The sequence below is a fragment of the Nomascus leucogenys genome, chromosome 20, assembly GCF_006542625.1.
Source record: "Nomascus leucogenys isolate Asia chromosome 20, Asia_NLE_v1, whole genome shotgun sequence".
NCBI classification, from domain to species: Eukaryota; Metazoa; Chordata; class Mammalia; order Primates; family Hylobatidae; genus Nomascus; species Nomascus leucogenys.
This window is the reverse complement of record NC_044400.1, coordinates 32,744,023-32,770,829: the sequence shown is the minus strand read 5'-3', so window position 1 is coordinate 32,770,829 and position 26,807 is coordinate 32,744,023. Positions and strand designations below refer to the sequence as shown.

The following is a 26,807-nucleotide window of genomic DNA, read 5'->3' as shown; positions in this document are numbered from 1 at the left end:
AGCGCTCTGGCCGGCCCCTTGCACATCTGCGTGCCACGTGCCAGCGCACAGCCCAGCGTTGTTTGGGGAACACAAGGAGCCCTGGTACGGCCTGAAGTCCGGGGGAGCACAACGACCCACCCCATGGGGACCCCTGCTGCGGGGTGGAGGTGGGGAGGGCGTGAGAGGTGTGGCTGGGATGGTGGAGGCTTGGCAGGGAGAGAAGCTGGATCTGGAAGATTCTGTGACATCAGGGGACACAATAGAATCCCATCATGAACACACTTTAATCCTCATCTCAACCAACAAAGCCTTTAATTGTGAAGACTTAGGGTGGCTGTGTCAGGAGTGAGGTGGACCCTTCCTCATTCCTCGGCCCCGCAGGGTCTCCCTCCGACCCCCTGATGGAATTCCAGGGAGGTCTCAGTGTCCGTGGAGCGGTCTTCTGTTTCTTCACTCAGTCTCACATCGGCGGGCCTTGAACTTGGATGTTCATAAAGATGATGATTAGCCAGTGTTATACACCCTACTCTATGGGGGATTAAAGGAATTTTAGAGATTTTTTTTTTCACACGTCCTCTCTTTAAATTATACATCTTATGTGCTGCTCTGAAGCTCTCCCTGTGATGTCTCTACTGTCACATGGAAGCATTCATCATAATAGGCAGATCTGTGGGTTCTCAGGGCCGCATCACTACCCATTACCCACAAAACACGCTGCGGGCTGCGTGCCCAGGCTTGGAGGGGCTCATGGGCTCTCCCAGTCTCTGTGTGACTGGGCCGGTTGCCGACCCTCTGTCTGCTTCTTTGCTGTCAGGTGGGGCAGTGGTGTTGAGGAGACTGCCTGGAAGGTGCTGGCCCCTAGGGCACCAGGGCAGGAAGAGCGGCCCCGGCTAAGGACAGGGAGAGGCCTGTAGTGGGGAGACAGAAGAGGGTTTGAGGGTACTGGGGGTGAGCCTGTGGAGGTGGCCGGGTCCCTGCTGGCCTTCACCTGGAGATGGACCTGAACGGATGGGGCCCACCTTCCGGCTCTTGCGCAAGCATGAAGCCGGCCAGTCTGGAGCTCTGCAGGCATGCTGGATCTCCTGGGACCATGGCCAGCTGCCCCTCCTTCAGGGCAGGAGGCGTCTGGAACATGGGTGTCCCTGAGGCTTGGGCTGGCAGCAGGCAGGGGAGGCCAGGAGGGTGCCCTTCCATTACGAAAGTCAGCCTCAGCCACTGCCGCTCTCCCAAGTCCCCTCTCTGCCTCGCGTTCCTGTCCTTAGCATGAAGCCCATCTCCTGAGGCCTACCTTCAAGCTCCAGGGCCTGGCCCGGCTCACTGGATCTGAGGAGTGCCAGGCAGGGATCATTCACCTTCCATTGAAAGACGAGGAGACTGAGGTTCAGAGAGGCTCACTAGCTTACTTAGGGCTGCGTGGCTAGTAAGGGACACAGTTGGGTCTGAATGGCTTCAAAGCCCGTGTGCAGCCCACTCTTTGCACGTGGCTTCTGGAAACTTCTGCAGCTTGCTGAGCATGGTCTCAGACCTCAGTGCTGGCCTCGCCTGTTGTTCACCCCTCCTGGAACCTGGAGTTCTCCACTCAGCTTTCCTGGCTCTGGTTTTGATGTCCCAGAGGGACTTGAGGCCTGGCCCAAGCTTCTACCTTCTCTGCTGGTCCTGCTGTCTCAGGCAGCCCCTGGAGGACACTCTCCCAGCTCAGGGAGCTTCACCACCCAGCCCACTGCCCCCTCAGCCTTTTCCCTCTACATCCTATGTCCCTGCTCTCAGCGGGGCCAGTGAGTCCTGGCCATGACCACCGCATTCTGCACCCTTGCTCTAATGCTGTCTCTTCCGCAGGTCTTCTGACCCTATACAGGCTCGCACCAGGCTCTCTTTTCCTAGTACGAGGCAGTGGGAGCTCTGTGTCCCTGGGCACCACCTGAGCTTGTGGAGCAGGGGGCCTGGCGGTCACCACACCTGCCTTGCCCATACTCCTGTGCTCGTTGGTCACTTGTCTGCAGGTGTCTGAGGGCAGGTCTGTGAGTGCCGGGGCTGCTGCACACTGGTGCTGTGCTGTTTGTGTGTCATTCAGCCATACCCCAAGCGTGTCATCCTGGAGGGGGGTCTCTGTCTTCCCGCCTTCCTTCCTGGGCTGAGAATGGCATCTGGAAGAGGGCAGGTGCCCACAAACACGGGCAAGGGTGCCTATGGATGCAGGGCTCCTGAGGCAGGGGTGGTGACCGTAGCTGCTGTCCTCTTAGGAGGTCAGCTGATCAGTGGCTGCTGTCAGGAGAGCAGCCTGGTTCATTCATGTGAGGGTGGCAGGAAGGAGAAGGGTCAGGGACCGGGTGTGCCACCAGTCCCTGACCTGGTCCTTGTCCTTCTCTTTGGAGACTGAGGGCACCCGGCTGCAGAAGGATCTCCGGACCTACCTGGCCTCCGTCAAAGGTAGGAGGCAGGCAGAGCGCACCTGGCCCGTGTGGAGCTGGTGGGTGCAGAGCTGGGGAGGGTGGGACAAGGGCTAGCAGTGGGAGACCCACATACCTCCTTTCTGCCCCACAGCCATGCATGAGGCTTCCAAGAAGCTGAATGAGTGTCTGCAGGAGGTGTATGAGCCCGATTGGCCCGGCAGGGATGAGGCAAACAAGATCGCAGAGGTGAGTGTGGGACAGGTGGCCCTGCCCTTCTCAGAGGGCCCCCTGGTCTCAGCTCCTGTCCCACTCTGCCGTGCCCTGTGGGACAAGCCTCTCTGGTTCTCGGGCATTCGCGTGCTGTGTGCCCTGGGGCAAGCTGCCCTCCCTCTCTGAGGGCCTTTCTCCTGACACGCCTTCACACCAAGGTGGGTCAGATGGTGGGTCGTGGTCGTCCTTATTTGTGTGTTATGGCTCACAACTCACAAAGCCTCCCTGGCTGACCCCAGTCCTCAGCGTATCTGATCCTCACAGTCACCCCAATAGGGCAGGAACTTTTGCCCCCATCTTCCAGATGGGGAAAGTGAGGCTCTGAGAAGCCACTGAGCTGTGAAGAGATGGGGCTGGGGCTGGTCCCCAGGTGAGCGAGGTGAGCGCTGGGGCAGGTGTGGCCCAGCGCTCCTGGTGGCACTGTCGTGCTCTTGCCTGTCTCAGAACAATGACCTGCTGTGGATGGATTACCACCAGAAGCTGGTGGACCAGGCGCTGCTGACCATGGACACGTACCTGGGCCAGTTCCCCGACATCAAGGTGAGAGGCCCACTTGCAGATCTGCCCTGCTCCTGCCTGGAGGGAACTGGAGAGAGGACAGGGCCTAGGGTGTGCGGCTCAGGCCAGGAGGAGGCTGTCCTGGAGGCAGGAAGCGCCTGGCCTGGTGTTTCGTCCCTCCAGGGTTGCTCCTTCTGCGGCCAGCCCACCGTCCCCCATTCCCCAGACCCGGGCCTTCCTGTCCCTTTGGGTCTCAGGGCTACGGGAGGAAGCCTCACGGCACATGTGTGTGTGTGTGTGTGTGTGTTGCTGCGGAGTGGCTGGCTGGATGATTGTGGAAGGTGTAGAAGGGTGAGTAGGGCCTACGCATGTGTGTGCCTGCAGGTCCCCTGTGTTTACACCATGTGTGCTTGGAAGGGTATGTGTGCGTGTCACCTGTTGTGTGGGTCTACATGTGTGGGTGTGTTTGTGTGGCTGTGTGCATTCTCAAAGCCTGCTGTCTCTGCTGGGCCTGGGTTGGTGCTAGGAGCTGGCAGTGTCTCTGGTATCCACCGAGGCGAGTGGTCCCCGGTAATGTGCACATGGAAGCCTGGGTTGACCATTGGGTTGGACGAGACCCCCTTGGTGGGCAGGATGGGGGTGTCAGCTCATGCTAGCCTCAGGGGTCCCCAGTGCAGATGCCTCAAGCTCCCTGAGTCTGATGTTGGTGGCTCTGGAGATGAGAAGCCAGGGGCCACGCCAAGGAAAAGACTTGGCTGACACGTCACCAGCTGGTGGACACGGACACATGGGCTCATGTGCAAGGAAGTGGTTTCCCACAGTGGGGTGCACTGCCGGGAGGGGGTGAGCTCTCTGCCGCCATGAGGGTTCCAGCAACAAGGGCTCAAGGGTTCCTGTGGAGCTGGGGTCTCCTGCCCGCCCTGCGGGTCCATCCGGGATCCACTGGACCTGGAGTCTCAGCAGGGGTGCCAAGCCCCGCTCAGCGCCCTCCTCTGTCTGCCCCAGTCACGCATTGCCAAGCGGGGGCGCAAGCTGGTGGACTACGACAGTGCCCGGCACCACTACGAGTCCCTTCAAACCGCCAAAAAGAAGGATGAGGCCAAAATTGCCAAGGTAAGGGCTGGAGGCGGCTTGGGGCAGCGTCTGCAGGGGGCTGAGAGAGGGCGGGTGTCTGGGACCCCGAGGGTGGAGCCTTCCTCCTGCCTGGCCCCAGGTGGCTGAGCTGGGGGTGGGGACGATGCCGGGCCCAGGCCGGTGAGTGAGAGGTCCTTGTGGGTGCCTGGGTGAGGTCCACCCTAGGCCCATTCTTGCCCCCCCGTGCCACCCTGGCCCCTCAGCCCCGATCCAGGCCACCTGCCAGCCTGAGAATGGGCCTCCTGGGTTTCCCTGGATCGGCGCCACCCTGCCTGGCGAGCCGGGTGGAATTCGTCATGCGATCCCAGGCCACCTGTCCCTGGCTGGAGCGAGCCAGTAGGTGCAGAGCTGGCCCCACTCATCCTGTGGTGAGGGGCTGGGGCGGCCCTGTCCTCCGGGCAGGGCCGTGCTTGCTGGGCCCCCTGTGCTGCTAACCACGCTCACCTTTTGCCTCTGCAGTTGGAGTTCACCCCCTTTCCTTGCCCCTCGGGCTCCCCCTAATTCTCTCGGCCTCAAGGGCCCATATCTGCTTGGGGTGGCCCCCGCACGTGGGGCGTGTGGACGTGCATTTAATCTGTGTCTCTGTTTCTCTCTCCCCACCTCCCTGATCTCTCCACCTTCCTTTGCCTTGACCTCCCCACCCCAGCCTGTCTCGCTGCTTGAGAAAGCCGCCCCCCAGTGGTGCCAAGGCAAACTGCAGGCTCATCTCGTAGCTCAAACTAACCTGCTCCGAAATCAGGTGACACTGGCTTCTAACCTTGCACGTGCTGGCGCCTTCCGGTCTGTCGTCCTGTCCTCTCGCCCTGCGGTGGAATGTGGGGCTGGCATCTGAGCCCGGCTGAGGCAGGGTTTTTCAAAGGCCTCCGCTGGGAGAGCTCTGCTTCAGAGGAGACCTGAAGTCAAATGTAGGGGTCAAAGAACCGGCTGAGGGGCTCTGTGTGACCTGGGTGGGGGCATAGCTATGCCCGCTCCGTGGCTGCATCTGTGGTCGTTCCTGGAGACTCCTCTGAAATCCTAGTGGTCCAGGAATGCCTTTGAGCCATTTGTCCTCTGTGAGGGCTCCTTTGGGGAGGGAGGTGACATCATCAGGCCCCTGTACTGCCATGCCTGTCCTTCAAGCCTCATGACAACTCTGAGATCATCTTGAATTTACTGAGCAGAGAAAGCTGCCCAGAGAGGCACATCACAGCCTCCTCCCAGGGCCCCAGGGTCCCAGAGCCGGTTAGGGGCAGGGTTGGGGCTCTCCTGACTGAAGCCCCTGTGTCATTTTCCTGGGACTTGTGGTCCCCGTGGTGCCTCTGGAGGAGTTACTGGGAGGACCCTCCAGTCTGGCTGGGATGCTGAGACCTGGAGGGGAAGCATAGGTCCTCGGCCTCTGGGGATTCGTGGAGGGCAAGTGACCAGCACCACAGTGTTCCTGGGGGGCTTCCCGGAGGAGGAGTTTTTACAAGACTCCTGGGCCATCTCACCATCCTGGCCACAGAGGCTATGGTCTTCTCAGCCCCCTGTCCTCCAAATGGGTTACAGTGTGGCCAGGAACTGCTGGATGCAGTGCCCTGTGAGAGGTGGGTCATGTGGTTTCCCTGCAATGAAACGGAGGCACATTTCGGGTCAGTGTAGTCACAGCCTGGATGTGGCCCTCACACTTCTTCATATTCCCGAGGGGCCGGCGATAGGGGCCCGGCCCAGGAGGTTGGGTTTCTCTCTGGGCAGCTGTCCAATTTTTTCTGAGCCTCCTCTTGATTTCATCATTTTCATTGAGTGCCTGCGACGTGGAGAGCTCTGGGTGGGCTTGGCATGGCTTGCTGTCCAATTTCTTTTTCTATTTTTTTTTTTTTTTGAACGGGTCTTGCTCCGTTCCCCTGGCTGGAGTGCAGTGGTGTGATCATGATTCACTGCAGCCTTGACTTTCCCAACTCAAGCAATCCTTCTGCCTCAGCCTTCCGAGTAGCTGGGACCACAGGCACGCATCGCCGTGCCTGGCTAATCTTTAAGATTTTTTGTAGAGACTGTACCTCATTATGTTGCCCAGGTTGGTCTTGAACTCCTGGGGCTGAGTGATCCACCTGCCTCGGTCTCCCAAAGTGCTGGGATTACAGGCATGAGCCACTGCTCCTGGCCTGGCTGTCCAATTTCTCACCTGATCTGCTGCCTGATTTATTTAAGGCCAAGGCTGACTTTGGAGGCACTGAGTGTTGACAGCTTCATCCTGAGGTCAGGGTGCCCATGGGGAACCAGGGGCTGGGGGTGATGCCTAGGGGGACTTCAGTAGGCCTGAGACTTCATCTGCCTCTGGAGGTAGAGGAGGAACCAGGGGCTGGAGTGGGTGTGCTCTGCCAGTCAGTTCAGCACTTGGGCTAGAAGGGAATGGGACTACTGACTGAGGGCCGGGGTTTCTGAAGAATTTTCCCTGAAACAGGTGAAACATTTTTTGTGGATGGGAGAACCTCTTAGGAGGCTATGGGGCCTGCCCACTGCTTTTGGGCTCCTGGGACAGGTGTGGTTGGGATTCTGCTGGGAGGGCCTGCCTCCACGCCCGCCCTGGGGTAGCAGCGAGAGGGTGAGGCAGGTGATCACATCTTTGGGTGCTGGGCTGTAGGTGTTTCACATTTTGGCCAAACTGGCTGTCCCATTTGGGTCCCATCTTTATTTGAGCACATCCTCCTTGTCCTCACCCCACTCATACCTGGCTGGAGGCTGGAGAGCCTTTGGAGTGGCCTGTGGGCAGCTGGCTGGCTGTGAGATGGGACAGCTGGGACTCCGGGGCTGCCCTGCTGGGGAACTTGACTTTGGGGAGACAGTGCATCCTCTCTAGGCTGCACCAGGGGGGCTGGCTGGCTCCATGCAGACCCTGGGCTAGTTCTGAGCTGCTCTCCACACCTGCCTCAGCGTCCCGAATGCTGCCCTTGGGACCCCAGGCCCATGTGACTCTGCCCTCCCCAACTGTTAGCTTCAGTGGAGCTGGGGTGGGGGCATTCTCTCCTCACAGCAGACAGCCCTCACCTTACTCCCTGCCCCTTCCACATGCTTCCGAAAGAGCCAGAATATAAGGAATGTCACCCAAACGAAATACAAGACATGGGTCCTGACTTCCAGGAACTCAAGTGGAACTGTCCCCGCTCTTGCTCTCGGCAGTGTTGCTGAGCGGTGAGAGCACGGTTAGGTGCAGATGTGCCCCCTAGACAAGCTGCAGTGCCGTCTTCACTGCTGTCCCCACCGTTGCCATCTGGGGAGTTGTGGGGGTGGTGGCTGCATCCTCATGGAGAGGGGGTCCTAGTGGGTACAGGAGCCGGGTGGTCCAGGCAGTTTCTTGTGGAATGTGGGACTTTAGACCTACTCTTGGCAGTTGAGGGCAGGGGATATGTGTGATGGTGCTCAACTCACAACAGTACCCCTAGGAGTCACTCGTTTTATGAGTTCCATAGAACCATGGTTGGCAGCCCCCCTGCCAGGTAATAGGACACCCAGAGGAGTAGGGCAGGGATGGCCCAGCCATAGCCTGGAGAGGGAGGAGGGGCAGTATTCCCCTCCTGGTGTGGGGTGCCCAGGGCCCCTGGATCCAAGAGAGGTGTTCATGTTGGAATAGGCATTCTTCCCCACCCCACCATTTCTGCCTTTAAATTTTTATTAGATTCTGAAAAGCCAGGCAAGGAGCCCACACCCAGTCTAGCGAGTAGCTGGAGGTAACTTGTCAGAAGCCATGGTGGCCCCTCCTCCAGTCCCAACCCAAGTCACTGGGGCTAGGGGCTGACCTGGGCTAGTGCTGGTGCCTGAGACTGGATGGGACAGCTGGCTGGGCTTGGGGCAATCGTGTGCTTTGTGGTTAAGTGGCCTTCCGGCCATCTGGCTGCCTTTGCCAGAAGGCGGCCCAGCCCGGGCCCCAGCCCTGGCCTGAGAACGTGAGGCTGCTGGCGGGAACTTTCCCTAGGCGGGGCCTGACACGTTCCTGGGCTGTGACTCAGACCCCGAATCCCTGAGTCACTCTCCGGCAGTGTCCTCCCGCAGTGAGCCAGCAGAGCCCCTTCCCCGGGGCGGGCTGGGAACCGGGCGGGGTCTGTGACTCACCTGCCGCCTGCAGTCCCTTCCCCAGCACTCTGTGGCCGTGCGATGGGGCCTGAGCGCCACCGCCTGGTGGGTGTGAGTGGCCTGGAGGGTGCAGGGCCTGCCCTGGGGAAGATGTGGGCCAGGAGTGGTACCAGGCTCGGCCCAGCTGCCCGGCTGCCTCCTCCCTGGCCCTGCACCCTCCTCTAGGGTCCCCCTGACATTCCTAGAGGTGCCTGAGTGGCTGCCTCTGGTCTCCCTCTGGTGGGGACAGGTCCCAGGAGAGGGCTTTGTGGGGACTGTCCCTGGGAGGTGAAGTGAAAGCTGGTGGCTGAGGCTGCCAGGAGCTGGCCCTCAGAAATGGGGAGGAAGCACTCAGGGGCGGGGGTGGTGGGGGGCAGTGACAGATGCTGCCCTGAGAGCCAGAAGGCAGCGGCAGGGCTGGCACCTAGCCTGAGGGGGTTCATGTGGAAGTGGGCAGGGTCCCCACTTGGCTGGGTCTGGGGCCTGCCTCTGTGCATGTCCTGTGTCCAGCTCGCCAAGCCCCAGGCTTGCCCCTCTTGTCGTGCCCTACTCGACGCTCACTGCCCTCCCGGCCGCGTGGGCCTCTCTTTGGCAATGGCTGCTCAGCTCTCCCTTTCCCAGATGTCCTCAGGGTCCTGAAGGGCTGCAGGGGGAGGTCGCCAGCGTGGGTGTCCACATCCAGTTCAGCCTCTGTCTTGCCCAGAGCCCTGGTCCCAGCGCGCTGGCCAGGTGGGGTGGGCAGGAGGTGGGTGGACTGGCCATGGGGCTGGGCTGGCTGGGACAGACGCCCAGCAGAGGGGAATGACCCGTGCTGCCCCCCAGGCCGAGGAGGAGCTCATCAAAGCCCAGAAGGTGTTTGAGGAGATGAATGTGGATCTGCAGGAGGAGCTGCCATCCCTGTGGAACAGGTGAGGCTTGGCACGGTGCCCAGCCTGCATGCTGCGGTGCCCGGCCTGCGTGCTGCGGTGCCTGGGCCCTCCCTGGTTTGTGTCTCTGATAAGCGTGTGTGGTCGCTCGTGGGTGGGTGTTTCTGAGTTGCTGTCCCGACCTGCCTGTTCACCTGGCCCCCATCCTTCTGCCCTTCTGTAGCCGCGTAGGTTTCTACGTCAACACTTTCCAGAGCATCGCGGGTCTGGAGGAAAACTTCCACAAGGAGATGAGCAAGGTAGGCCCTGGGGACCCCTCTGAGGGGCCACACCCCACCCTGGCCAAGGGTCAGAGTCAGAGTCGTGGGAGGGGCAGCCTGAGCTCCTCCTTCCCTGCCAGGTTCAGCACACACCAGTGACCACAAGGCTCCCTCCCGGCCCTGTGGAGCAGCCCCCTTCAGGAGTGCCTGGGCCCAGGAGGGCAGCAGGGCATGCAGGGGAGGTGGTGAGAGTGTCCTGGGTCCTTGCCTGGGTAGACCACCTGAGAACGTAGACCAGGCCCTCTCAAACTGTGAATGTATTCTCTAACAACCTTGGCCCAGGGAGTGCAGTGTTGGACAATGGTGGCAGTTTCTCAATTTGTAGGAAAAAAATTACTAGCATTTTCTCAATTTTAATTTTTCTCCCATGTTTTTGAGACATTTAAATAGGCTGTTTCGTCTGCGTGAATCCACTGTGCGACAGGGTCTGGTCTGATTAGCGTACCTTTCTCTGTTGTGTTATTTTCATTTTAACCTATCTGGCAACTAAAACGCAAAGCTGTTGAACTTTGCAGTTGGAGAGACCCAGGGCTGGCACCCCCGCCCCCAGTGGTGGGTCTGACTTTGTCTCTTGGGCCCAGATGGATGAAGTGATGATGGTGGATTCCAGGCCCAGGGTCGGAGGAGGAAAAGCAGCTTGGGGCCTCCCCTGACTCACACTTCTAAGTACGGTTTCCTGCCTTTTAGACTTTCTCTTTCCTTCTTAACTTTTCCTCTTTCCCTTCGAAGATTTGAGACAACTTATGAAAAGTTTAAAAAATAGAGAGAGGTGTTTTAGAGAAGGAACATTTATATAAAATTAGTCTGTAAAAATATATGCCACAGGGCATAGTTGTTTATAAATAGGATGAAAATTCGGCTCTGAGCTCCCTAGTGGCCAAATCAGAGAGGAATATTCTCAGTAATGAGAATCACCATGTATAAGGAATAAACGTCCTGTCGTGCCTGTGCTTTCAGTGAAATATCTGGCAGTTGTAGTGTGGTCTGAAAGCATCTTGGCAAAATGACTTTAACAATTAAGATTAACAGGCTGCCAAAACAATTTTTAAGAGAAAAATGTAAAAACAGGGCAAGCTCTCTGTGGCATTTTAGGATATCCTATAAGTAGGAGGGGAAAAGATGGCTTCAAGAGACAGCAGGCATTAGTGGTGTAGCCCACTTGCCCCGTTTTGTTGCCCCCTTGGTTTTTCTGGGTTTGGTGTGCTGGTTCCTCACTCTCACAGATGGGGAAAGAGGAGCTTGTTCCTGGCAGGGGCTGGGGGTGGTGGGGAGAAGCAGAGGTGTTTGGGGAAGGTGGGGCTGTTTGGTGGCCCTGGAGGTCCCCCACCTCCTCACTGTCCCTCCCGCAGCTCAACCAGAACCTCAACGACGTGCTGGTCAGCCTGGAGAAGCAGCACGGGAGCAACACCTTCACGGTCAAGGCCCAGCCCAGGTGAGTGCGGGGAGAGCCCTGGCACCCCTGACTGTGTGCACGGCAGGCACAGGGCTCGTTCCTGTGACCCTGTTGGTGCCCTCCCTGGTCCCCCATGGGTTTGGCCTTGGGGGTCTAGGGACCTTCCTGTCTTGGCCTCTCTGCTCAGGGAGGCAGGTGAGGGCAGGTCTCTGTCTTGAATGTCCCTGCCCCTCTGGCTGTGTTTGTCGAGGAAGGAACACTCTAGGGAGTCCACGGGTCCCTGAGCCGGCTGACCCCCTCATTGTGGAGCATGAGCATCCAGGGTTGGGGTGGGCAGCCTGCTCAGCTTTGGGGACTGGGGGGTGTGAACAGGACTGAAAGACTCCGGGGTGTGCAGTCCTCTCAGAGCAGGGAGGTAGCACTGCCCTTCCCTCTCCTGCTCCTGGAAAAGCTCATGTGCCTGGATGGCAGCATTCTGCTCACCCGCACGGGCGTCCTCTTCCTGTCCTCAGCCTCAGCCCTTCCGGGAATCCCAGCTGCAAGGAGGTCTCTGTTTCCTGAGGGGAAACCATGAGGGAGGAGGGAAATGCCTTGCTTTCCTGGCTGTGGATCAGAGGAAGCAGCAAACCTGGGACTTCCCCTCCCTTCTGGCCATGTGTGCGCGTGTGTGTGTGAGGGGGACTGTGTGTGACAGGTGTGAGTGTGTGCATACCCACACGCATATCACAGCAGAGCGCAGAGAGCACCGATGGACTCTAAAGCGGGATGACTGTCTGCTTCTTGGGGTATTGCCTGGGATGATGAGGGTACCGGGTGGTGGTGATTGCCCCCTCCTTCCCTGAACATAAAATCGTTGTGGCTGAGAGAGGGGCCGTGGTGACCTGAGGCTGGGAGGGGGGAGGTTAGGATGGTGGCATTGCGGCGGGGGGCGGAGGGTAGGGGTTGTGGAATAAAGGCCAAAAGGTGAATCCAAGGTCGGGCCGGGAGGGACAGCTGCCTGGCCTGTAAGCACAGGTGGGAACACTGGGACGGGTCAGCAGGGGGTAAGTGGGGCCGTCCTGGCCAGAACCATGGCTCCCCTCAGGAAGGAGGTGGAGGGAAGAGAGGGGCAGTGGAGACCCAGGAGTCTCCCTTCCAGCAGAGAGGCGTCTTGTGCACTCTGTGCTTGCCTGGGGGCCTTTTCTCACTCTGGGCACCCCTGGAGCTCCTGGGGACTGGGACCACAGGCAGCGTGACTCTCCGCTGCCCCGAGCCTCCTGCCCCTCACTAGGTCCTGTTAGCATCACCCCAGGCACCTGGCCACAGCAGGGGCCAGCCAGGGCACCCCGGGATAGCAGGCCCAGGCCCTCTGCAAGGCCTCTGGCACTTGGGAGAAGCTTTTGCCCCTTTGTCCTCTGAGCAGAAGGGTTGGCAAAGAGGGAAGGGGACAGGCCAGTTCTGCACCTGGCCTTTCTCCGGAATGAAGGCCTCCACCTCCCGTCCGTCCCTACAGAAAGAAAAGTAAACTGTTTTCGCGGCTGCGCAGAAAGAAGAACAGGTACCGGCAGTGAGTGCTGCGGAGGGGCGCAGAGGCCCGCGCCCTGGCCGGCCCTGTGCATGCGCCTTGCGCCCTGCTCCCAGGCGCCACTAACCCGTAATCTGGCTCTGTGTGCAGTGCTGCCCGGCAGGGCTGTCGTGTGCGTGTTGGGTGGGAAGGCAGAGGCGGAGCGGGGCGGGCAGGCCTCTGAGCAGCTGGCTGGATTTAGCACGTTCCTCTGGGCGCCCCACACTTGTCTAGCCCTGGTGGTGCCCGGGCCACCAGCGCACTTAGCCATGGAGGACGTGGCTGGGAAGGAGGCCTGGGGAGGGCCAGGGAGGTGACACTGCAGCACGGTGGGGTTTTTTGTTTTTTAAACAATTCTATGTGTATACTATATACTTATACTGATATATATTCTTTAAGGAGAATACATTCCCATAAAACACAAATTCCAGGAGGAAAGATGGTGTCAGCGACATCTCTTACACTGTTCCACTGTTTGCCCTCAGGTGACTCGGTCACTGGTTCCTGCTGGATGCTTCTAGATCTGCACTGTCCAGCACAGGAGCCAGTTACCCCATGGGTCTATTGAGCACTTGAAACTGGCCAGTGTGACCGGGCAGCGGAACTTTTCATTTGAATTACACGTAAATTTCATTTCTTTGAGTTTGCATTGCCGCCTGTGGCTAGTGGCAACCCTATTGGGCAGCACCTTTCTAGGCCTCTCTGTACAGGTTCTGGTAGAGAATTTTCTCCCTGCACCGTCACCCCTGTGCCTGGGGTGCACAGCATCACACCACCTCCCCCTTGGGTTCTGGCATTGAACGCCATGGCTCAGGACCTGTCCCCTCCATTGCCAGCTGCCCACTCCTCTGTGATGAGGACGCCTCTCTTAGTTTGTCTAGGCCCTGCTTGTGGCCTCTAGCAGCTGAGAGGACAGGAGAGCCAAGGTCTGGAGACATGTACCAGGGTGCTGTGATGGACAGGCAGGGAGGGCAGCAGGCTGGGGAGCAGCCCCCAGAACAGAGGGGCTGCTGCTTGTGGTGTGGGAGACTCACTGTGCCTCTAGGATGTCTGGCTTTCTCCTGCTGTGGATCTTGGGCTGTCAGCATGGGCCCTGGTGGACCCCCTGGAGCCTGTGGGGTGGTTGGTCTGGCCTCTGTGACAGATGGTTCCAAGGGACCTGCCTGCACTCCTGGGGACCATAGACCTCCAGCCTGGAGTCCCGCCTTGTGCTGTTCCTGTTTCTGAGGCAGGCTCCCCACTTCCAGCCCCCCAAGCCCAGGTCCCTTGGCTCCCCCCACCCTCCTGCTCTCTCTCACACACACACACACACAGTTTCACACCTCCATATGCACACACCTCTTCACACAGACGTCAATACATTTGCCCCTCCGTCTCCTGTGCCTTGGCCCCCCAACACTGGGCTGCCTTTCTTGTCGTGTCCCCACAGTGACAACGCGCCTGCAAAAGGGAACAAGAGCCCTTCGCCTCCAGATGGCTCCCCTGCCGCCACCCCCGAGATCAGAGTCAACCACGAGCCAGAGCCGGCTGGCGGGGCCACGCCCGGGGCCACCCTCCCCAAGTCCCCATCTCAGGTAGGAGTGATGTCTTGGTAGCAGGTCCCCTGCCCTCCCTCCTTCTCCTCCGGCTTTGCTGTTGTCCCCCATCCTCCCACTCCTCTGTCCCCTTTCTGGCCTGGGCAGCTATGGACCCGATGCTTTGCCCAGTGGGGATTGGGCCTGGACCTGGATCTCCTTCCCCCCACCCAGCCTGGCGTGCTTCTGGGAGATATCTGTGACTGCTCGCTCCTCCCCAGCCCCCACCCCCACTGCAGTGCCCTCCCCTTCCCTCTCCCTGGTCTTTTGTCTGCTTGACTCTTTCTCCATCTTCTTTTCCTCCCTAGCAGAGGCTCTGGGCCCTCAGCCCACAGAGCATCCAGATCTCCAGAGTGGGCTGCCTGTCCCTCTTCCTGGGGCAGGAAGAGGGAGGAGCCCAGCCAGGTGGCCATGCAGGACCTTTAAAGGGACAGGGAGAGGAAAGGCTCAGAGGAGAGTGTGGGGTGGCTAAGGGGTCAGGTCCTGGGCTTCCGGACTGTCCCTGTCTCCACCCCGCCTGCTCCCAGCGGGCCCTCCAAGTGTCTGCAGGGCCCTAGATGCTGGCCGGCCAGGTAGGGGTGTTCTTATAGCTGGGGCTTCTGCAGCTCCCCGTTTTCTGCTGCCGCCCTGCTCTCCTGCTGACTAGGATAGCAGGGCTACGGACATGGTGGGAGCCTGTGCCGAACAGCACTTCCCCTGGCCTGGACATGGTGCCAGTGCCTTCTGTGTTTTCGTTCACTGAGTCCCCACAACCCCCCTGTGAAGCAGGCGCTGTCATCACCTGATGCATGAGGAAGCCCAGCCTCATGGGTGTGTGACCTGCCTGAGGTCCCCCACCTGGTGGGCAGGGGTGTGGCCTCTGCCCCGTCCTGGTGCCACGCTGGCTTCCTCTGGGATATAGTCGTCTGAGCTGAGCTCCCTGTGGGCAGCCCTGTGCCCTGGGAGGTGGAGAGAGGGGCCTGCGGGAAGGGAGAGGTGGGCAGGGGGAGGCTGGGGCCCGGCTGTCTCTCAATGACTGTTTCCTTCCCCAGTCTTCTCACCAGGCCAGTGGGAGCCAGACCCTCCCACAGTTGGCTAGTGGGCAGCCTGGGGCTTCTTTCTCTTCTTTGCTCTCCTCCCTCCTCTCCCCTCACCTCTCTATCTCTTCTCTCTCCACACAGCGTTTCTGGACCGCCTGCCTCGGTGTCGCTCTTGGGGGTGGCCTGGGGTCTTGGTGTCTATGTTGGGGGGCTGGGAGGGCAGTGACTCTTCATTTGCTGCATCCTGCTCAGTGGCCTGGGTGGGGCTGTGGCCTGAGGTGTGACTAACCGTGTCTTTGTCTCTGTCTGTCTCCCCCAAACCCCGCGCTCTGCTGTGCCTTCCCACACGGCCCCTCACCCGCCGCCGACCCACAGCTCCGGAAAGGCCCACCAGTCCCTCCGCCTCCCAAACACACCCCGTCCAAGGAAGTCAAGCAGGAGCAGATCCTCAGCCTGTTTGAGGACACGTTTGTCCCTGAGATCAGCGTGACCACCCCCTCCCAGGTCAGCCGCGGCCGCCGCGGCCCAGCTTTCCTCTCTTCCTGCCCTCTCAGGGCGTGCATGGCCTTCATCCTCTATGCTTCTGTCTCAAGAGCCAGGAATCTGGCCAGAGAGAGTGTCAGTTTCCCTCTCTCACCCTTCCTTCCCTCCGTCCATCATCCTCCATCATCCTCCATCACCCATCTCTGAGCATGTACTAAGGCCAGATGCAGGGCCACAGAGGGGAAAGGTGCCGCCCCTCCCGGCGCAGCAGTCACGTCAGCAGCGCCCTCGCGGTGCAGTGGGTGCTATGGCAGAGGGGATCGGGGAGTATGGAGGACCTGTGGCCATCAGGGAAGGCTTCCAGGGGCAGGGAGAGTTGGAAGGTCCTGGAATGGCTGAAGCACTTGGACTTCAGCTCCCACAGCCGCTGTCAGCCACTCGAGGGCGGGGGCAGCGGCCAGGCTGAAGAGCAGAGCTGCTGTGTGCACACTCCCTAAGAGGCACGGAATGCCCAGATATAGCAGGGAGCCACCCAGGGTGGCTTGGGTCTCTCCTGACGGGCCCTTGGCTCAGCGAGGAGCCACGCAGAGGGTCTTGGGTCTCTCCCAGTGGGCCTCTGGCTCAGCTGTGGAGGTGCCTCTGGGGAGCCCGGCCCATAGCCCCAGGTCTCACGTCCTTCATGGTGGAGGTCGGGTGGGAGTGCCTGTGCTGGAAGTGCATCTTGCCAGTGCTGGAGTGGGCTGACGTGTTGTCAGATTTGCCCAGGGGTGGCCGGCCTTCCCCGCACTTGCCCAGAGCTGACTGCCTCCTCAAGGCCAGCCCTCCAGGCCTCAGCCTCCCTCCTGTGGGTGAGCCAGGACTCTTCCCACACGGAGCCTCGCCTGTAGGGAAGGCTGTCCAGTCCAGGCTGTGGTGGCCTCCAGCAAACCCCTTCACACAGCTCAGATGCCTAGCGGGGATAGGTTGGAGGGTGTGAGTGTGGGGAGTGGCCGCTGGGAACTGTGAACAGTGGTCGCTGCTAGGAAGGGTTGGGGATGGTGGGCCTCAAGCCCCTATGCAAAGACTAGGGCTAGAACTAAGGAACTTTAAATACAAGGCTGCAGGTGTCTGGGTGGGTGACGCCCTAGCTCAGGGGCCTGGCAGGTGCAGGAACCCCTCTCTGTGGGATAGTGGCAGAGGGCGATGTAGAAAGAGCAGTGTGGGGCCAGGCTGAGGACCTCCAGGGCTGCTTGCTGCTGGCCTCCCTGGCTCGAGCGTGCCTCCACCCTGGGGATGCCCAGTGTGTGTGCAGGCGACGGAGATGGGATGGTATGGACACTGGCAAATACTGAGCGGAGAACGGTGCCAGCCACTTTCTGTACCCCACTGTTTGGTTTTCAACCACCCTCTAGGAGGGCATCGTGCCCCCATTTAACAGGTGAGGAAAGGAACCTAGGGCCTATGCTGCAGGCCCACGCCAGAACAAGGTGTGCCAGGCCAGGAGGTGCCCCAGAGACCACCCGCACCCAGGCTCTGAGCGCGCCTGTCCCTCCATACCACACCTGCCTCCTTGGCCACTGCGTGTGCCATCTCCAGGCAACTGATCTTCCCGGTCTGGTCTGGGATGGGGGAGCCATGATCTTTGGGTGGGGGATGGGGCAGGGGTGGGCTTGCCCTTGTCCATGACACTGGTGCCCAAGGGCTTCCTGGCTGTGGGGTAGTGAGTAGCCTGTGTCCCTGCATGGAGGGACAGTCCTGGGCCTGCATGGCAAGGTGCCACCTGCTGGGGCAGGACAGTGAAGGGATGGTCAGCTCTCTGGCGGATGACCCTCCCCTCAGCACATGACGGGTATTGCTGCCTGGGTTGGCTGACTTCTCTGAGACGGGAGGGAGGGGTGTTGCTGGGGCAGGGTGGGGGCCACTGTGGAGAGATGCTGGCCGCCCGCTGGTGGGAGGCACCTCGAGGCTGTGTACGGGCATCTTCAGGGCTCCTTCAGAGATAGCCGGTTATGGGGCAGAGCAGTGACCTCCCCGCCCTGGGTTCCCCAGACAGGGCTGGACCTAAAGGAAAGTCAGCTGCTGGGATGGGCCCAGGGCAGGGCTTGGGGCCTAGGGCCCCTGGTTCCAGGAAGTGAGTCCACTTGGCCTGAGCTGTCTGACACCTCGGCTTGGCCATGTGGACTGCTCCACACCTTGTCCCCTGAGCTGCAGGACAGCTGGGTCCTCTTAGGACTGAGGGCCTTGGGTCTCTCCCGATGGGCCCTCGGCTTAGCTATGGAGGTGCCTCTGGGGAGCCCGGCCCACAGCCCCAGGTCTCACATCCTTCATGGTGGAGGCCGGGTGGGAGGGCGCCCCTATCAGTGCCTGGTGCCTGTCAAGAGCGTGTGGAGCTGGGAAGCCTCTGGCCTGGGCTGTGGGGCTGGGGTTCTTCCAGCACTGCCTGAGGGCCCTGGAGGGGAGCACCCCGGCCACGTCCTTCTCCTTTTAAACCTTGGCAAAGTTCTCCCTGGCCCCCAAAGGGAAGCCCCAGGTACAAGATGGAGATCGCAGCCGAGCCAGTCCCTGCTCCTCGGAAGGCAGCTTGTGCGCTAGGCATGGGTGCTGCCCCAGGGCTTACCGGAGTCATTGTCCCCGCCCATGCCGGGGGCTCTAAGGAAGCCCCTTCCTCCCATGCTAGTCTGGCCCAGCTTATGGGGAGGCTTGTCACAGTGTGGCCAGGGCCACGGTGTCCCATCCCTGGGGCCTTGCCTGTCACATGCCTATTCCTGGGCTCACTGGAAGGAGATCTTGGCGGGGGGCTGCTGGGAGGGGTCAAGGGCCTGCAGTTTTAACCCAGGTGCCCCAGGTGGTTCTGAAGCCCCCGAATGTTGAAGACCCCCACTTTGAAGCTTGGCCTCTTGGGCTTTGTGGGCTGCCTCCACCCTTTCTTCCTTCCCTGGAGCTGACTGCTGGTAGTGTCGCCAGAGAGTGACCTGCCTGTCTGGGGTTGAGGAAAAGCCAGTGTGAAGTCTCTGCCTTTGGAACTTTCCCAGTCGGGAGCACTGAGGGTGGCTGTGGCATGGCGTTACTCTTGCCACTGGGGGGTAGCAAGATCAGCAGAACTCTTGGGGTAGGGAGCAGAGAGGAGGTGCGGGCATCAGGGTGGGGGGCCCACCAGCCTGTGGATGGAGGTGAGAGAGAGCTGGGGCCTGGCGCTGGCCCTGCGGGGTGGTGGCCACGGGTGGGCCTATAACTGGGAGTTTGAGGCAGGCACTGGGGTCGTCCTCCTGGCATGGGCGGGAGCCTGTGCCGGGACGCGTGGCTTTGGGCAGTGCACCCATGTGTGAGATGGATGAGCTGGTGCCTGGGCTGTGTGCCAGCGTGTGTGCGTGTATGTGCGCTTGCTCTGTGCATGCATGGTGTGTGTGTGTGTGTGTCCACCCTTGTGCCTGTGCCTGCAGTGTCTGCCTGGGGTGAGGGCTCCCAGCTTAACACTAACTGCTTCCTCCTCTGCTGCTGCTGCCAAGTTTGAGGCCCCGGGGCCTTTCTCGGAGCAGGCCAGTCTGCTGGACCTGGACTTTGACCCCCTCCCGCCCGTGACGAGCCCTGTGAAGGCACCCACGCCCTCCGGTCAGGTTGGTTGTGCCCACCACTGCCCATGGGCCCACCAGCTTCCAGGTACCCAACCCTGGGCTCACGTTGCCTATTGGCCACGTGACCCCAGCTAGGCCTGGGTCACTGCCCTTCCCCCTGGCACCTCAGCCTTCAGCCCTCATCACCTCCTGGTTGTAGGGCAGGAAGCAGCCCCTGATTAGCTGGGAGAACTCTCAGTAGGAGGTCACTGAACACTTCCCAGCAACTTTGTGCTCATCTTGCATCCTGGCCTGGGGTCTTGAAGCTCCCTGAGAGGTGTCAGGAGCTCGGCCACCTGCAAACCTTGAAGTCTAGCTGGCTCCGAGCCACTCCTGTGCCTGCTGGGCTGGAGGGCTTGGGGCGAGCGGGGGTAGGGTCCCTGGGGACTGCTTGCCGCCCTGTCTCTAACCTCTGTGCTAACTGTCCTTCTCGCCCTCACTGCTGCGCTCAGTCAATTCCATGGGACCTCTGGGAGGTAAGCTGCACATCTGCTCTTTGTCCAGCCCCTGGGGTAGCCACTCTTCCGTATGTGTCCAGGCCCACATGCCTTGGCCTCCTCCTAGCCTGTTCACAGGTGCATGCACCCCACACACACCCCACACGCAGGACACAGGCACGTGCTCATGCACAGGGAGCTGGTGAGGCCACCCGCCTCCAGCCATTCTGCTGCTTCTGCCTCTGGCAGGCCCTTGGAAAAGGGGATCCTCAGTTTAGCTTGAGACGGGGGTCCCCTGAGATCTGGTCCTGTTTTCATAGCCTGTGAGTGTTTGCCTCCAGACAGAAGCGGGCCGGTCCCCCAGGATGGACAAGTGTCCTCAGGGTGTGGGGCAGGAGGGCCTCAGGGTGGAAGGTTCTTGCCTTCTCTGAGCTTTTTGGCAGTGGGGAGCTGTTTGGGAGGAAGGGGAGAGGGGAGGAATGGATGGTTTGAGAGAGTCAGGGAAGACAGGGTGTGGCTGAGTGCCTTCTGAGAGCAGGGCCTGCAGGCAGGTGCAAGGCCATCTCACACAGGACCGTGTCACTTTCACCTGATAGCTCAGGACACAGAGGCTCAGGGAAGGCTCAGTACTTGCCCAAGAACTGGTCATGGTAGAGCCAGAGTTCCAACAGGGGCTCCTGGGCTCTGTCCCTGAGACCCCCTGATACAGGCAGAGATGCTGGGAGGGGCAGGCGGGTGTGCAGGTGCCCTTGGGGCACGTGCTGGCAGCCCAGGCTCCTGGGAGCTCTGGAGGCTCCAGGGCAGGACTTCCCTCTGGAGGAAGCCAGAAAGAGCCAGCCTGGTGCGAGCTGGTAGGGCCATTTTGACAAGTGGATTTTGGTAGGTGCTGAGCTTGGGCAGCACAGTCACACCTGCCTGTCCCTTTGACAGTGGTAGGAGAGAGGATGAGGGAGGTGGGTGGCTGGCCGGGCTCCGCTGGTGCCCACCCTGACCCCACCCACCCCAGCTGCTGGTGACATTTTCTCTTGTCTTGTGATCCTGCCCATTGCCTTTCCACCCCGGCCTCCCTGCCCCCTCCCTGTTCTCTCCTCGTGGCCTGTTACCAGCCCACAGAGAGTCCAGCTGGCAGCCTGCCTTCCGGGGAGCCCAGCGCTGCCGAGGGCACCTTTGCTGTGTCCTGGCCCAGCCAGACGGCCGAGCCGGGGCCTGCCCAAGTAAGTGCCCACCTCCAGCCCCTGTCTGGCTTGTCCCCAGTCTCTGGGGGTGCAGCATGGAAGCCCCGAGGAGGGGTTGCAGGAGGGACCAGGCCACCACGGATGTGAGGGTGAGGATAGGGTCCTGGGCTAGGCTGCCCCAGCACGGGCTTGTCACCAAGGCTGCCAGGGGTGAGTGAGCGCAGCTGGGTGCATCAGCCCCTCCTGCTCGCCCACCCCAGCCCAGCCTCCCAGCGCAGCCTCCCAGCCCAGCCTCCCAGCCCAGCCTCCCAGCCCAGCCTCCCAGCGCAGCCTCCCAGCCCAGCCTCCCAGCGCAGCCTCCCAGCCCAGCCTCCCAGCCCAGCCTCCCAGCGCAGGAGGAGGAGCATTTAGAGCACCTACTGGTTTATGCCAGGCACTTTCCAGAATCTTCTCATTTAATCTTCATCATCACCTTGCCAGCCAGACACTTCCTCCTTTTACAGATAAGGAGATGGGGGCCAGGAGGGTTGAGTAACTTGGTTCCAGCACTCAGAAATGGCCAAGTCTGAGTGTCGGCCCAGGTCAGCCCAGCTCTGGGGTTCCTGCAGGGCCTGCCATGGTGCCCGTGCTGTGGTGCCCGTGCTGTGCCACACCCTTCTTGGATTTGGGCTGCGCACAGGCTGCACTGCACCGCCTGCGCTGGGTTGTGCTCAGGCTGGGACAGATAGATGTGTGTTGCTGTCCCCTGCCATGGACTATAGGTTCAGCAAGCTCCTGCCACCTGCCGGGCCAAGCAGGGTGGGCGGGCGGTGGCTGTGGATGGGCGAGGTCTTGGTGCCGAGAGGGCAGGGCCTGTGAGGTGGGGTTGGGGGTGGCACTCCGGGGCTTGCACTGGGCTTCTTCACAGCATGTCACTCACATCCCTGGGCCTGCCAGCACCTACTCTTCAGCTGCTTCCCGGACCCAGGGCCCAGCCTGTCCAGCAGAAGCTCCCTGGATTCTTCGAGGCACTGGGCGGCTCTAGACCCTGCTGCCAGCTAGGCGATGCCCCTGGCCCTGTCACTTGGGTGCTGCCCTCCTGTGGCCTGTTTCCTGTGTCCTGTCCTGTGTCTGACCCCAAGCCGGCATTTATGTTGCAGCCAGCAGAGGCCTCGGAGGTGGCGGGTGGGACCCAACCTGCGGCTGGAGCCCAGGAGCCAGGGGAGACGGCGGCAAGTGAAGCAGCCTCCGTAAGACAGCAGGGACAAAGCCCTGCCTTTTCCTCCCTGCCGCCCGCCTGCCTGCCCGGGGCTCCCCTGTGGCCCCTGCTGGTGCTGGTCCAGGCCTGGCTCCTGTTGAGGAAGCTGGAGGTGGGCTGGTCTGGCACCAGGCGCAGACACCTTTCTCCCCTTCCCGCCCCTCTTCTCCTCGGTGGCCCTGGCTGTCCCTGGACCACCTCCCTGCCCAGCTGACCTGTACCTCTGCCACCAGAGCTCTCTTCCTGCTGTCGTGGTGGAGACCTTCCCAGCAACTGTGAATGGCACCGTGGAGGGCAGCAGTGGGGCCGGGCGCTTGGACCTGCCCCCAGGTTTCATGTTCAAGGTAAGCCCACAGACTCTGACTGCTGCAGTCCCTCGGTGCCCTGGTGGGCAGATGAGAACCCTGAGCCTCAGGAGGCTCTGTGGTTTGCCCAAAGTCGTGCAGGCGCTACTAGGTCGCTCCCAGCCAGCAAGGTGGCATCTGAGCCCCATACTGTCCTGCTGCTTTTGAGTATTCCTGGTCTCCATATCGCCACCTGCACCTCCCACACTCGAGGCCCGTGCTCTGTGCAGGGCTGGAGGTGGGACGGAAGGTCTGACTCGCCATCCGCATCCTCTGCAGGTACAGGCCCAGCACGACTACACGGCCACCGACACAGACGAGCTGCAGCTCAAGGCTGGTGACGTGGTGCTGGTGATCCCCTTCCAGAACCCTGAAGAGCAGGTGAGGGCTGGGTGGGGCCGCCAGAGCACAGGAGGACCACAGGCGTCCTGGCTGTGGCTGGCACCGCCGTGGTGGGGGCAGGCCAGCAGGGGGCAGCAGAGGCCCGCTAGCACCAGGGCTCCCGCGCCAACTGCTCCTCCCCACCCTCCACGTCTGGCTTTTTCCTCTCTCCTTTCCTCTCCTCTCCCTTTGCTCGGCCCCTCCTGTAGGCCTCTCTCTCTCCCTGTCCCCATACCCCCTTCTTCCTGTAGCCTCTGCTTTCTTCTCCCCACGTCCCCCTTTGCTCAGATGCTCTCAGCTCTGCCTCTGTCTATCCCCTTCTCCTCTCCTGGCGGCTGTGCCTGAGGCCTGCCTCCCTCCTGGGACAGGATGCTTGACCCCTCCTGCCCCGCCCACAAGGTGACCACCCTGCAGCCGGCCGGAGCACTGGTTGGGCTCATGAAGCCCCGTGTGCCCTCCCTCGAGGCGGGCCCTGCACTGTGCACGCAGGGCCATGGGCTTCCCAGCTGTGTCCTCAGCTGAGGCTCACCCACGATGCCTTCCAGACCCTTCTCCTCCTTCTGTGGCTTCGTGTTAATCTTCTGGAAGTGAGGGCTCCTGTTGAGCCTGGGCGGGTGCTGTGTCCCTCCTAGGTCTGAGACCCTCTTGGATCTGGGTCAGTTGCCTCGCCCAGGGGGCCGTGGACTCTTGGCAGGAGCCTCCCTGCTGTGTAGAGCCAGCTTTGCTTGTGGGGGGTCGGTGGTGCCATGTGGGCATCTGGCTCCCTCCACAGCTCAGCCCCTGAGCACCTTGGGCTGTGCACAGAGGGCCTGGCTGGCTTCTTCCTGCTTCCAGAGAACATGTTTAACCATCAACACATCTGTATGAATGGGTTATCAGAGCGGCTGAGGGTGACAGTGGGTCTGCCTGGGTCTTGGATGAGGCTGACCCTACTGGGAGTCCTGGGCTGGGATATAGGGGTACCAGGTACTTACTGAGGTCGGGGGCAGGAGGCCCGAGTGATGATGACCTCCTGGGCCTGGCACTGATTCGGCCCTTTCTCCTAAGCCCCTAGATCTTCACGGACCTCCTAGTGGGCCAGCCTTGGCTGGGTAGGATTTCAAGCAGACTCCTACCCAGAGCCCACAATGAGAATTGCCCTGGGGCTGCTGGAAGGGGCTCAGATAGGGCATGAGTATGGTCTGTGACCAGGCTGACAATGACACAGAGGGAAATAACAAAGACCCAGGGAGGCCCCAGGCACAGCCCAGCTGCAGGGGCAGCCTCGGCCCAGCCACTGGCAGGAGTGGATGGCCATACAGCTCCCCGTGACCCACCTGGGGCCAGGGGCCTGTCAGCACTCCTAGAGACAGCCCTGCAGGGGTCAGGATTGAAGCAAAGGGCAAGTTGAAGTTGGAGGGACTGGTGGGATGGCCCCAAGTCCCTCTAGAACTTATAACTTGTTATCACTCCCAAAACTTTCTGGTGTTGTTTGAGAAGCCTGGAAGCCTGGAAGGGCTGATGTGCTCTGCATGCACATCTTGCATGCAGTGGGACTCACCAAAACCAGCCACGAAAGGTGAGATCCACCTGCGGACGACAGGCTGGCTCCTGTGGTGCCTGTGGGCAGGAGCCTCAGCCAGCAGCACCAGGGAGTGCTGCCCGGAGGAGGTGTTCTCAAGGTGGGCTTGGCAGGCTGAGGGGCCAAGAACAACAGGAGGAGGGGCCGTCTTCCCAGCAGGTTGGAGTGGGATGTGTGCCCTGTGGGGTCGAGCCCCTTGCTCATCCCTGTGCGACCTGGTGCTCTGCCCCTCAGGATGAAGGCTGGCTCATGGGCGTGAAGGAGAGCGATTGGAACCAGCACAAGGAGCTGGAGAAGTGCCGCGGTGTCTTCCCCGAGAACTTCACTGAGAGGGTCCCATGACGGCGGGGCCCAGGAAGCCTCCGGGCGTGTGAAGAACACCTCCTCCCGAAAAATGTGTGGTTCTTTTTTTTGTTTTGTTTTCGTTTTTAATCTTCTGAAGAGCAAAGGGAAATCAAGAGGAGACCCCCAGGCAGAGGGGCGTTCTCCCAAAGATTAGGTCGTTTTCCAAAGAGCTGCGTCCCGGCAAGTCCGGCGGAATTCACCAGTGTTCTTGAAGCTGCTGTGTCCCCTAGTTGAGTTCCTGGCGCCCCTGCCCGTGCCCGCATGTGTGCCTGGCCGCAGGGCGGGGCTGGGGGCTGCCCAGCCACCATGCTTGCCTGAAGCTTCGGCCGCGCCACCCGGGCAAGGGCCCTCTTTTCCTGGCAGCTGCTGTGGGTGGGGCCCAGACACCAGCCTAGCCTGGCTCTGCCCCGCAGATGGTCTGTGTGCTGTTTGAAAATAAATCTTAGTGTTCAAAACAAAATGAAACCAAAAAAATGATAAAAACTCTCAGAAAACATATGTGTATTTTTTCTCCCTCTTCTTGTCCGTGAGTGCGGATGGAACCGTGTTATCTGTGGCTTTCTCACCGAGATGGTCTGCACCTGAAGGCCCGCTACCCTGGGCTGGTGCACCACAGGGCTTCAGCCCCTGTCCTCTGGGGTTTTTAGGGATGGTCAGCTGGAGGTCAGGGACTGGGGGCTTGGGTGAAGGGGTTTGGCGAGCCATCTCCGTCCGAGAAGTCTGCTGAGTGCTATCCTAAGTGACCTTTTTTATTTTATTTTATTTCACTTTTTTGAGACAGAGTTTTGCTTTTGTCGCCCAGGCTGGAGTGCAATGGCAAGACCTTGGCTCACTGCAATCTCCCGCTCCTGGGTTCAAGCGATTCTCCTGCCTCAGCCTCCTGAGTAGCTGGGATTACAGGCGCGAGCCACCACACCGGGCTAATTTTGTATTTTTATTAGAGATGGGGTTTCACCATGTTGGCCAGGCTGGTCTCAAACTCCTGACCTCAGGTGATCCACCTGCCTCGGACTCCCAAAGTGTTGGGATTACAGGCATGAGCCACCACACCCAGTGACCTTATTTAATATGCATGAGAACCTGTGGTTCAGGTACCAGGACTACCTTTCACAGATGAGGAAGCTGAGGCCCACGGAGGTCCAGTTATCGGCAGGTGAGTGGTGGCACTGGGCTGTGGGTCTGAGCACTTGACCCCAGACCAAGGGCAATGCTTGTGTCTGGTGGGGTCTGAAGGGCCTGGGTGGGGGGCAGGCATGCTGGCCTGGCTTGTCCCTCATCTCATGACCCCTGCCGACCCCGCCCTGGGCGCTTCAGTTCCATCGGCAGACTTGGACAAGCCTGAGCAGCGGCGACACACAGCAGCGGAGCAGCAGCTTTCCAGGAGCTGCAGGGGCTGTGCCCATGGGCCCAGGGAGCAGCCTGCACTTCCAGGTGGAAGGAGCTCACGGCTCCCTTTAGTAATAGTTAAAGCTGGTGAGTGAGGTGACTGTCAGAGTCTGAGCTTTATTTTGGGGTAAAGCCCCTGGGCTTTGCTTTAGGTGGCAGGATTGTCATTGCTGTGGCCCTGCCTGGTTCTGTGGAGGGCAGATAGTGTTGGCTCTGCCATCCATGGCTTCCAGGAGCAGTGGAAGTCGCAGCAGCTGGGACAGAGCCCCTTTCTGGTTGCCCCTGCTTGGAGATCTCCCACCTTTCCTACCTTCCTTCACTCCCTCCTTCATCCCTTCCTCCCTGACAGCCTCATTCCGCTGCCCAAGGTCCACAGTGCATTGTGGGTGGAGCCGGCTTGGAGCCCAGCCCACTTCTAAGCCTGGGTGCACGTGCCCTGGGCTTTGTGAGGTGTGCGGCCACAGTGCCATCATGGGAAGTCTTTGCTTTTATTTCAACCTGAAAATTCAAAACAAAACAAAACAAAAACAAAAAAACCCCTCATCTAAACACATTATACAGGAGAAAGCATTTAGATTAGGTTTTATGACAATATAAGATTCCAAGATAAGTTCCATGGCAGCTTTCAGCTTTACCCCCAGCCCTCGCCACTGGGGTAAGGAGCGGCCCTACTCTGTACCACAGGGTCAGGGCCTGCAGGGAGCTTCTTGCCAGAGGGAGCAGGGCCAGGATCGGGGCTGGGAAGCCTGAGGATCCAGAGGGAGGGAGGCCAGGTGTGAGGTTCCCACCCTGCTGGGGAGGGGCAGCGGCCCAA

General features: G+C 60.4%; 1 protein-coding gene across 9 annotated transcripts in view; it reads left to right on the top strand.

Annotated features, from left to right (window-relative positions):
• BIN1 (bridging integrator 1) overlaps positions 1-25,101 on the top strand; it is a 59,400-nt gene extending 34,299 nt beyond the window's left edge. Inside the window, exons 3-19 of one of the 9 annotated variants that reach the window (XM_030800891.1) lie at positions 2,355-2,409; positions 2,524-2,618; positions 3,087-3,182; positions 4,146-4,253; positions 4,921-5,013; positions 9,162-9,247; positions 9,429-9,504; positions 10,875-10,957; positions 13,891-14,035; positions 15,430-15,558; positions 19,023-19,130; positions 19,580-19,603; positions 20,671-20,778; positions 21,879-21,968; positions 22,210-22,320; positions 22,600-22,701; positions 24,497-25,101. In XM_030800891.1, coding sequence (XP_030656751.1) covers positions 2,355-2,409; positions 2,524-2,618; positions 3,087-3,182; positions 4,146-4,253; positions 4,921-5,013; positions 9,162-9,247; positions 9,429-9,504; positions 10,875-10,957; positions 13,891-14,035; positions 15,430-15,558; positions 19,023-19,130; positions 19,580-19,603; positions 20,671-20,778; positions 21,879-21,968; positions 22,210-22,320; positions 22,600-22,701; positions 24,497-24,604 — 1,617 coding nt within the window. In that variant the 3' untranslated portion in view covers positions 24,605-25,101. The remainder of the gene's footprint in view (positions 1-2,354; positions 2,410-2,523; positions 2,619-3,086; positions 3,183-4,145; positions 4,254-4,920; positions 5,014-9,161; positions 9,248-9,428; positions 9,505-10,874; positions 10,958-13,890; positions 14,036-15,429; positions 15,559-19,022; positions 19,131-19,579; positions 19,604-20,670; positions 20,779-21,878; positions 21,969-22,209; positions 22,321-22,599; positions 22,702-24,496) is intronic. The other 8 variants (XM_030800892.1, XM_030800893.1, XM_030800894.1 and 5 more) reach the window with 8 other exon arrangements.
• Positions 25,102-26,807: the final 1,706 nt, after the last annotated feature.